At 38.5% G+C, this 11,718-nt stretch overlaps 1 protein-coding gene across 1 annotated transcript in view; it reads right to left on the reverse strand.

Moving 5' to 3' along the window:
- The window catches only part of LOC135168185 (uncharacterized), a 46,972-nt gene extending 43,312 nt beyond the window's left edge, over positions 1 to 3,660 (reverse strand). Inside the window, exon 1 of the mRNA XM_064132130.1 lies at positions 443 to 3,660. Coding sequence (XP_063988200.1) covers positions 443 to 3,571 — 3,129 coding nt within the window. The 5' untranslated portion in view covers positions 3,572 to 3,660. The remainder of the gene's footprint in view (positions 1 to 442) is intronic.
- Positions 3,661 to 11,718: the final 8,058 nt, after the last annotated feature.

Genomic DNA, 11,718 nt, shown 5'->3' on the forward strand with positions numbered 1-11,718 from the left:
ACTCTCCTACTATATAAAAAAATAAATAAAAAATATAAAATAATACCTCATTTGTGCCGTCCCCTATTTACTCAATTTATAATCACTGAACATATATTCTGAAATACAAAAATCAGAATTACATATAATTATTTAACTAAGGACCATTCTTAGTTCATAATTTGAAAGTTAAAAATCCCAAAAATTAATCATCGATGAAAGGATAAGAAAAACTTCAAATACAAAACAGAGATATTTTCATTAAATTCTAATCAAGTTCTCAGTAAATATTGGAGATATTGACTCAACGCCATTTAACGAGTCTAGAATCCAAGGAACTAACGATAAACCTCATTCATGATTAAAATCCGTTTGAGTGTACTCGACTCATCACATTGATGCGACACTAATAATAACTATTATACGAAGCATAAATCATGCAAAAGATGTAAAAAAATTTTACCTCAACATCTGGCGATTGAGCGATGCGCGAGGTTCTCGGTGGTTTCTCGGGTGGTACTTTCTTGAATGTTCCTGGTGACACAGATTCAGTCATCATTTTAGTCGAGATGATGCTGGAAGGCAGTGCCTGTGATCCCGCGGATGAAATCACCATGTTATCAGATATCATAGTGGGTGCTGTCACCACCGGTGGTGTCTGATACGTCGCCGGATAGGACAATGATATACGTGGCCCTTCACTTTTTTCGTACTTCAAAACTTCTGACAATCCTATCTGGGAATTTCTCTCCGGTTCCACATTGTCAGACATACGCGGCGATAGTTTGTTGGATGACGTTGAGTGACATGTATATGTCTGAAAATTAATGGTTGGTAGGTAAGCGTTGGCTGGTAATTGCTGATGTTTTGTCTCGTTTTCCGGTAGCGATGTGAACAAGTGCTCTGGAAGAGTTGTTAAAACTTTCTTTTGTTGAAAATCAGTGGCGTGTCGTAGAGTTTTCTCGGTTGCCTGTCTCTCCTGTAGACACTGCAGACGTGTGTGAAGATCACTCTGCATGTGTTGAAACTGAGCTACTTGATCCAATATTTTGTTCTGATTTTGCAGACACTGGAGACGTTGTTGAAGATCATTCTGCTGTCGTTCGAATTGACTTAACTTTTCCGAGATAATGTCCAAGCTCTGTTGATTCTGCTGAAATTTCTGCTGATGTTGTTGGTGCTGATTGACACTTTTCTCGTCACTTTGTCCGTCCAACGAAACCATCTGAAGATTTTCAACGTGACTTTTGCTGTGCGTTAGCAAATTCGTGCTGACATTATGACTCTTTTTATGGCCATGAATTATGTGGTCAGTTTGTTTGAAGGCTTTAGCACTGCTATCAAAATCAGTGACAATCGTCAGAGCCATTTTGGTATCGAATGTGGCATCGCTGAGTGCCGGAAATTGATGACAAATATTGGGACTATTGCGCTGAGATGATGCTGTATTTACGATGGGAATGAGATTGGTGATGGATCCGGTGGTGGATTGATCGTCAAATTCCTTTCGTGTGAGTTCCATCTGTTTAGTGAGGTCAGCACTCACATGACGTAGATGGCGTCGCTGTTCCATTATGGTATTCGGACTGATATTTGGTATCGGTTGAAATGCAGTTTGCAGACCTCGATGATCCCTTATCCTGTGCTCCTCTCCGATGTAGGAGGCCCTCAAGTCACGATGATATTCGGGCTTGTTTTTGGGTTTGGGACTGGTGGAGAAGACTTGCTCCTGATACATCTGTTTCTCGATATCCTGTCGCTGGCGTTCCTCAGCCCAGTTAGCAAGCTCCTGTTTGGTCTTCTCAAAATTCTGAGCGGATAAAACCGGAGTTTTTTGATTGATACGATCATTCAAGGAATCCCGAATGGCCATAAATGACATTGGTGAGCTCCTAATATCATCGGAGTGCTTCGGATCTGTCGGCATTGGGGAACTTCGTCGGTCGTCAAAGTGCTCGGAGCGTCTGTTCTCATGGGATACTACGATGGATCTGGCACTCGGACTGACACCACCCCACTCAGTCTTTTGCTCAGGTGCTGTCTGCACGTAACTAGTATCCTGTTGCACATCGGCCCCTATCGGAGAAACTCTAATCATCGGCTCCATTCTCCTCTGGTGATCCACACACAATTGATTATCACCCCATTGTTTATCTCCAGTTATTGATTTTTTCATCTCCTGCGAATGCTTACTCTCACCCGGAAATGTAAAGGTAATGGTGTCATTGCGTTTTTGGAAGCTCGTTGACACATCCACTGACATTGATTTACGATGCTCAGAACAGGAAACGTAGAGGTCGCACTCCGGGACAGATGAATCCATCGGTTTATTTTTAGTTATTTGATTAGTGCTAGTATCGACGTAGAGTCCATCCTGTCTAGTTCGTGGTGTTTGATTTAGGGGTGTAGCAAAGATCCTCTCAGCTCCAGATGTTGGGTTAGTAATAACTGAACTCGGAATCGCACTATCCTCTTTAGCATTGCCACATTTTTGATTGGTTATCTCACATTTCATCATTAAATTTTCTAGCTTACCAGCTGTTATATCAGTGCTGGCTGATTTACGATGGCCCGCATCGTGTGTTATTTTGGAATTGCCACGTGGTGGAACCATTGGTTTTGGTCCACGTGCTGAATTTCCCCTGTCAGCCCCACCGCCAATAACATTCTGGGAAATTGGCTGAATTATCGGCTGCCCTTGATACTGACCAATATCCAGTGTAAATCTCTGCTGATTAGGACCAAGTGGAGGCCGGAATTGTTGACCGGGGTAAATGCCCATGTGAGCATTATATGGAATTGGATTGATGAGATTCTTGGGAATTTGACCATACGAGTACTGTGGTAGTCCGGAGAATTGAGTGTAATCTTGAGTGACGGGTAATGTTTGAGTGGGCATGATGATGCTGGAGTAGAAAGGGGGTTGGGGGCTCACAGATTGAGGAGGTAATTGGGGATGTTGAACGGTGACGTAGCCGCCTGTGGCACTGAATACCGGGTTTCTCGATGGTTGGACATGTGCATAGAGCCCTGATTCTCGACAGGATGGATCTCGTGTGATGTACCTCGCTTGATCTCCGTACGAGTGCATCTGCTGGCTCACCTGGGATCCATCGAACTGACGAATCTGCTGAGGCAGATGACTGTGATCTGAGTAATCCTGGACCATTTGCCCTTGGGGCTGAGCTATCAGAGTTTGAGTGGGCGTTTGGAGGATGTAGGGTATGGTATCACCGAGGACTCCATCGGTCTGCTGTTGAGCATGCTGAGCTGATAGTGAATGACGTTCCTCCCCAATCATCGATTGTCTCAGCGTCGAGGTCAGGTAGCCACCTGGACCCGTAATCCTTCCTTCCACATGATCCTTGCCCTGGGGATGCTGTTGGGGAAGACTTGGGGCTTGAAGCCCGGCCAGGAGCCTCTCATCAGCAACGTAGGGACGATGGGAGTTCTCGAAACCATTCGAGAAATCAACCTTTGATTTATCGGATTTGGTGTCAGCGTCATTACGAATATTTTCAGCCTGACCAGTGGGTCCAGAGTTGTCGGGCTCCATGCGATTCTGATCAAAGTCTGACATGGCGGCTGCCATCGACGGCCTTCCGCCGATGTAGCCAAGAATTCGCCCTAGTCCACACACCGTGGCGGCTTGTCAAGTACTATCTATAAATCTCTCTTGACGGCATAAAGACGTCTTGCTATTTTCACATCACCAGCTCTCTCGTCTCTTATCGAGTTAGTTGATGCATTTTATCCATAAATCTAATTTTAAGGATGATGGCCACTTCCAAGGGCACAGCAAAACTTCTGAGTTTGGAGGTGTCAATATTCTAGGCGTTGAAGATTGGAGTTTAAATTTTAGAGTTGGTCGGGGTGGGGTAGTTCATAATACTCAACTTTGCTATTGAGGCGAGAATATTTTAGGAAGTACTGGTCCATAATTTACTTTCTTCGTAACTGTTTGGCAAGTCAATCTAGTTGGGCTGCTCCTATGAGAATCACCTGGTTTTTTTTCGCGATAAATCTGGTCCTGCAGCGGTTTCTGAAGAAGATGAATTTAATTAGAGAAATTTATTTTATAATACTTTTCCAATCATCTGGAGTTTCTCGGTTCGAGTAATGGAATAATGATATTTTTTCAACTCATCACGTAGAACTCAATATTCTCAAATGGAGTACTCATCATGGCAGTGCAATATGAATCCTTGAAGGTCCGCTCTTCTCGAAAAATTCTCCTTCAAGGTACCGTCCATATCCTTGGTTGACCAGCCGTGAAAGCACTATCTCAGTGATAACTTATTCAATAATAACTGAGTGTCGATTCCCCCCACACATTTATCCTTTCAACATCTCTCTCTCGCTCTCTCTCTCTCTCTCTCTCGTATTGACTCGACCTGATTTACATTAGCCCAAAAGCTTCTGAATTAATATAATAAAAATTGTTCAAGTTGAATATGCCGTAAAATCGATGTTGCATGGTTGCACCGAGTATTGCATATGCTCTACTGTTTCATTTCCTGCACTGAGTTACTCTTCAACAATATGTACACGAGTTATAAATCACCAAGCAGTCGGCTGTTCTCAGCCAGGCCATACTATTTCCATCAATATCAAGGCACCTAATTAATGCGTAAGATAATTAATATCTGAACAAGTTGTATTGACAATCAAAACTCGTCAGTCTCATCATTGATTTTCTATCACAATAACCATTAACCATTAACAATTTATAGAAAAGTATAATCGTTGAGTTAAGCACTGGTGTTACACTTTCATTCACAAATGCATTATCAACCGTGTCACAACACAGGTCACTAACCACGGTCACAAGGCGACTAACCCCCGGTTGTTCTTCGTCTTGACGTTGGTGTGATACAGGGGGTAAACGCCCTTCTCACTTCGCAAGGTCTCAAAATCATTAAATATTTATAAATTTATTTTCTTCTACGGCCGAGAAGAGGCGACGTACACCAATCAATAGATTTATCTCGTCGGTTAAATAATTTTCAATGGAGTTAATGAGATTTTTCATGTCTTATTTTTTCACCGCTTCCAGTTTGAGTCTTGATAGCCACGTGTACGGCACTGCCCTATCTACTCTTTGCCCTATCTACTTCATACATCAGTGTTCCATTTTTAATAGACACTGGGGTAGGAACACTTCCACACGTGACATATCCATTACTGACGATTCAAATGATCACCCTGGCTTTGTTCTTAAGGCGGAGCAAAATTATTTTTAATTAATTGGTGGGATAATTGTGAAAATTTTTGTGCAGCAAGAGAGCTACAATAGGGTGTCCTGTTGTCGCGATACGGGGTGAGCGCACGACTTGCGGGCGATCCACCCTCAGTCCTCCATACAGTTACTAATACTACGATCAAAAGCTTTACTAATACATAGAACTGTGTGGCGCCGCCGCAAAAACGTTTTCGGTGTTCCTAGGGGTTGCTCTCGTGTTGAGCTGCTTTATTTCGGTTTTATGGTCATTTCAGTTGGTCATTGGTCGTTTTTATATTCGGTACACGCCAAATAAATAAAATGCAATCAAATCTAGTAAACAAAATTGAGAGAATGAGTGGAATGAGTGGTGGAGGTATAGGGGTGGCTTTTGGGCATTTATTGCGGGAAAAAATAGGACAACAAGGATCTTCCTGTGTTGACAGGGTGCGATAGTCCTGCTGTGGGGTCTCCAACGGCTAAAGGGTGAAACTACCCCCCGATCGAAAATGCCGATTGGTGGGAGAGAGCAAACAGGGAGGAATGCATGACGAGTAGAAATTTTTCATGTTGAGGCCAGAAGAATAACACGTTTTTTTTTCCAAGACTCGAACTTTGTTTTCCCACATCGGACTGGTGATTTAATCCATTTTGTTTGCAATTTCATTAATGTATGGGCTAGCAAATAGAGAGCTTTTGTCAACACAATTCGAATCTTATTTCCTAATTTGCTTTATTGATTGACAAAATGCAATTGTTAGCATTTGCTGTTGTTTGTTTTCTTTTCAAGGCCGATTTGCCATTAACAGCGAGTGGAATGATCATTACTGAAACTACAATGGCGAATGCAAATTGTGGACAATATGTCATTTTTGTTTTTCCAGGAATAATTATTTCCGGTGAATTGTTTACAAATTCCACTCAGAGCAAGACGAAGTTGACAAATAAGTCTCGTTCGTAAAAACAAAATGAGTAGACAAAATTTACTAAAAATTTTTAATTGTTTAATTTAAATTTAATTGGATTTCAGGAGAATTCGTTATAAACAGAAGATAATCGGAAAAATTACTAGACCTCGTTTGCTGTTAAATTAGCAGTTGCCAAGAGAAAAATAGAAACATACGGAAACATCGAATAACGAAGGGGTATCACTGGAAATTATATTGTTCCTTGTAAAGGCAATATAATTTTTTGAAAAAGGCTTTTTGCATTGTTTGAATCTGATTGCGTAGAAACGTCGCGACGCGAGGTTGACACGTGAGAACGTGGCTACGATGTTACTCAGAAAAGTGCTCAACAGTCCAGTGAAATATTCAATATAAATTACATATTTTTCACTGATTTCGCAGCGATGTGTTATTAACGGGAATTTAATTAGGTGGAAGTTCCGTAATTCCTAAGTGATAATGAAGGTCCTATAAAAATTACGGAGTAACACAGAAAAAAAAAAGATTTTTTCTAAATATCTATTCACCTCAGGGAAATATTTATTTGTTCAATCCTCTACTTCTGAAATCAAGTAACTCCCTGACGATCCTAATTAGATGTGAATTCTGTTAATTATAATGTTCTAGAATATGATCACCTTAATTATAATTTTGAGGGAACTTCTGAAATAATTATGAGCATTAAATAATTCATCGAAATTCTTCCCTCGAGAAAATCACAAAAGTTAGAAACATTAAATAATTATTAATAGAGTTCATTCAAGGTCACGCACAAAATGGTCAGTCTCTAACGTAATGTGATTATTGTAATTTAAACCTAACTCAGTCACCCCTGGCTGTTATTAGAGCAGAGAAAGAAAATTATAAATAAATAAATACTCCTCTGAAGTAAATGGATATTTGACAAAAATAATTTCTCTGCTGCGCGCAGTAAAACGTACGCAACGCTCCGTAAAATTGCGCAATTCCCTGCGAATTATTTACAGAGCATTTCGTATTTTTTACTGGGCCTTCCTTAATTTTTATCGCACCTTTATTGTCGCTTGCGAATAGTGAAGCATGCGCGTTATTTTGATTTTACACTGAATGAAAATTTCGTAGCTTTTCCCAATTTTAAAGCGAAACGCCATCGTAGGAAATTTTACGGAAACGTCCCGCGATTTTTCCTGAAAGCTCTGTAATTTTTGTCTGAATTTTCAGTAAAAAATTACGATAGACTCCCGTGAAATTTATCAGTCGATTTCATAAACAGTTCGCGAAATGTAAGGCCCGTAATTTTTCCTAAATATTTCACTAAGTGTGAAATAATTTTATTTCTGTCCCATACACATTAAAAAACTGCTCGTAAAATACGACATTCGAAGCGTAATTTACATGATTTATAAACACGTAAATTACGATTTTGAAAAACGTAAATGACGGGATCCAACCTCGTAAATTACATTTTTTGGAACGTAAAATATGAGGTGCCACCTCGTGATTTATTCTTCTTACCCCATTATTTACGAAATCTCAATCACGTAAAATCCTTGATTGATCGAATTGAAAATGCAATCGAAATATGATTTTTTTTTTTAATTTTGCAAGATAATTTCGGAAATATTGCGAAAAAGGCTTATTAAACAAATTTCCCATTAGCGATCTGCAACTCCAAAAATTCCGAGTAACTTAACACTTACCGATTTGATATGAGTTTAATAAGCGTCTTTCGCTATATTTTTCAATTGTCTTAAACATTTTTTGAAATCGCAATGCACGTTTTTTCAACTCGTAATTGACGTGTTTAAAAATGGCGTAAATTAGGTTTTAAATTTCGTATATTGCGAGCCTTTTTTTTTCTGGGTGTAGCTCGCGACATTTAAAACTGATAGAGAGCTCTCCTTAGAATGTAATGAGGCGACAGTTGATGGAAGAATCTTCATTAAAAGATGCTTCATATTGAATCGCAATGGGCTTTGAGTAGGCTAATGAAAAGAGTTTCTAAAGAGAAATGGGAAGCTAGCCCACGGGCTGAGGTCAACACTCACAGGGGTTTGCGTGAAATCAAAAAATGAGCATTCACGCCTCTTTATTTCTTCCACAGTCTCGCAGCTTCCACACTATCTTATCTCAGCTGTGGGGCAGTAAAAATTCAGCGTTGAAGGAGTGAGTGAGAGACACTCGGTTTTCATGAAAAAATCACAAGTTGATGACATTGAAATGCCCAAGGAGCAGCCGGCGTCTGACCAGTTGGTATCTTGAATCTCCTTAAGCGTCACGGCTGAGAAAAATATTTATTTACCTCGATTTCCAAAGGGTTCCCACCCAACAACTGGAACGCTAACACTCACCGCTGCAACGGAAATGGAGGGAAAACTTGCCCGGGTTGTTGGCATTATTAATATATGTATTGTGGTTAAAGAATTGGGCTTCCGAGTCGTTTAATCATTTGAGCAATTTGAGCATGACATGTCATGAAAAATTACATCCACAGAATAATACATCGTAATGCGTATGAATGCAATAATAGTTGACTATTTAATAAGATAATTCGAAAGGTTTTTGTAGATAAATATCAACGTTTCGAGACGTGAATATTTATTGATTGAAAAAATTTCATGAACAATTAGTAAGGGCAGAAATGCTAGGGCATTGTTCAAGATACTACCGGGAACGTTTAAAGTTAATAGTTAATTTAATAAAATATAACTATCGAAATTCGTAATATCGAAAAGCTTGTAATGTAATAATTTGAAATACTTAATATTTTAAACTGAAATAATGTACACGAATTGTAAAATGAAGACAGTGTAAATAACCCAACTCTGGGGTTTCAGGACTTTAAACACAAAATGACAAAAATAATTAGTAAGATGCAACTGATAAACAGTATATCAAATTTATATGCAAATATCTGAAAGACTGTAATTCATAAATCGAACTAGGCCAGATATAAAATAGCAAATGTAACGTTAATGACTGTGTAAATAACCCATTAACCGGACTACATCACTCTAAACTAATAGAAAAAAAACAATTAGTAAAAACTTGAAAAAATGCTTCAAGTCGATTAACACTCAAGGGAAATTTACTGGAAATATCCGCCGCTGAAGGAAACAATAACATTTTTGTTATACACGTTTTGTTGCATGAAAGTACTGCAATAAAGTTTATAACAAAAATGTTTTTATCTTCCCTATATTTCGGAAAGCATGAAAAAAAAGTTTCTGTGAAAATTCGGGTATGTCTACGAGGAAAAATAATAATCCCTCGGTTGTGAAACAATCGAATGTTATTAACGTAAAATGTCTCGGAATCTGCAGTAATATTTTTGAAGATTTTTTAAAAATTTACACAGAAATTCAGAGAAAATTCACGTTTAAACCACCGAAAATTCCCGTTTTAGCCTTAAAAATTTTCCCGATAAATCTTTCTTTAGATTGCCATTGATAACTAGCCAAAAGCCAAAACCGACCATCCAACCTCCTTGCCTCCTTCAGCTCTACAATTTTATTGATTAAACTATAATTACATATGATCAATATAATTGTTATATGGCACCATAAAAACTCACCGGGAGAACAGTTATTTCAGTGAATTTCCAGACACGTTGCAATTACGTCAACCAACGCAGTTTTGACGTGATCCCTATCATACTTTCTCCCAATTTGTTCGCTCTATGTGTTACATGTGGTACATGCGCTACATTATCCATATACCCACGATATATTTATACTCATTTAAGTAAATCCTGGAATCAAGAGCTATTGTCCCTCTGTATACGCGCGCCACAGAGATTGACTGGCACGTCAACACAGTCAAGCGATGAATTCGAAAAATCTCCACCTAAAAACTGGGATAACTCATTTTTGAAAAAACAAATCGAGAATATGACCCGGAGTAAGATAAAAATAAACTATGAACTGATGATGAGTGACTTTTCCTTGAACATCCGCCATTTTAAATTCGTTCCTATACCCTTTCAGGTTTTTACCATTTGTACCCATTCTACCCCCAACCCCCTGTACCGTATTCGCTGAATGACAGGGGAAAACCTGTTGAGGTACAATCGCCTCTTTGACGAGATCACCACTCGACTGTGAAACTATTTAAAAGGCCAGATTTTCTGGCCAATTTGTGGTTCGCCTAAACACAGACAAGTAATGTCAAAGACTCTAATTATTGTTTTAAAAAAACATCTTCTACACGCATATTAGTTCTAACACAAACACGAAATGAATATAGACATCAGCCGTCCACTCAACATATGTATCCCTCTTTTTGGCTGAATAAACATAATTTTCTTTAAAAAAAAGGGCAGAGAAATTGTGAGATTAGAACGCTACAATTTTTTTTGACTGCGGTCACCGGGAATCGAACCCAGATTCGTGGCGTATTAGTTTTTTTACCCAGTTTTAATTAACAAAAACAATTAATAGTTACAATGTAAACTTTAAAAACTAGTATAAAAGAATATCCACAGGTATATAATAGATCTATGAACGTTAGGCCCAGTAGTGGCTCTCTAGAATGTTTAATATTGTGGATTAGTAATTTTAGACTACACGGAAAGCAATTTTGGATAAAAATTAGACCTCTAGAAACGTGAAACAAAATGTCAATCAACTACTTTTTGGATCAAGTTTTCTTGGACAAATGAGACTATTTTTTCTGATAAAAGTAACTTTCGTTCATCGTTTCACCCCCTGGAGATCTAATTTTTACCTATTGACATGACCGTTACCGTTAGTAATATTTAGTTGATATATAATAAAATATCGATCAGCGAACTTAAGTTCCGTCATTTTTACTGAATACTGACAGCATTCATTTTGCTCCACAATTCGAATAAAGCTTACGAGTAATAATTGAATGTTTATTATTATTTTATTTTAGACTAAACAGATGTGTATGAAAGGACCTATCGAGTGGGTGAGACCAGAGGTCTAGGGCTTCGTGGGCCTTTGTCTCTTTACTCAGTTCAGTTCCTCAATGGAATTTGCCAGGAGCAGATGTGTCATTCAAGCACAAAAATAAAGGATAAAGTTTTTCACTCATTTACCCAATTCATTATTCAAATTGCCCATTTCCAATAAATTTTTTATTATCATTATTAAAATACGATTTAAGTAAAGGAGGCTAAACTCCAATGTGTGAAAAATCCTTACCGAGGTACATAAAAAAAGTTTATGACTCGAGGACAGAGCTTCTCTTTAAATTTCAGCACATGTTTGGGATTGAAGGGCTGTCGGGTTCGAAGTACAACCGACCATAAAAGAGTCCTTTCCCAAAACACTTTTTTTCAGTATGTCATAAATATTTGTCGAGTAGTTTTCCCACAACAATGAAGGATCGACGCTCAAATATTCTACCAGTTATTGTCAACAATCGAATTTGAAGGACGGAGTCTATTTGGGGTCATAAAATATTCATTTGTTAATTGCGACCAAATCAACGATTGTGACTTGACATTCAGTAACGAGTCGTTTTTATTACTTTCATAAACTTTAGCGTTTCTTTGTAGATACCGAATGTCGTTTAAGGGGGGAGCCTGCTTTAGAGGCTTCAAAAAATCGATTTTTTTTTTTTTGC

The sequence above is a fragment of the Diachasmimorpha longicaudata genome, chromosome 12 (assembly GCF_034640455.1).
Source record: "Diachasmimorpha longicaudata isolate KC_UGA_2023 chromosome 12, iyDiaLong2, whole genome shotgun sequence".
NCBI lineage: Eukaryota > Metazoa > Arthropoda > Insecta > Hymenoptera > Braconidae > Diachasmimorpha > Diachasmimorpha longicaudata.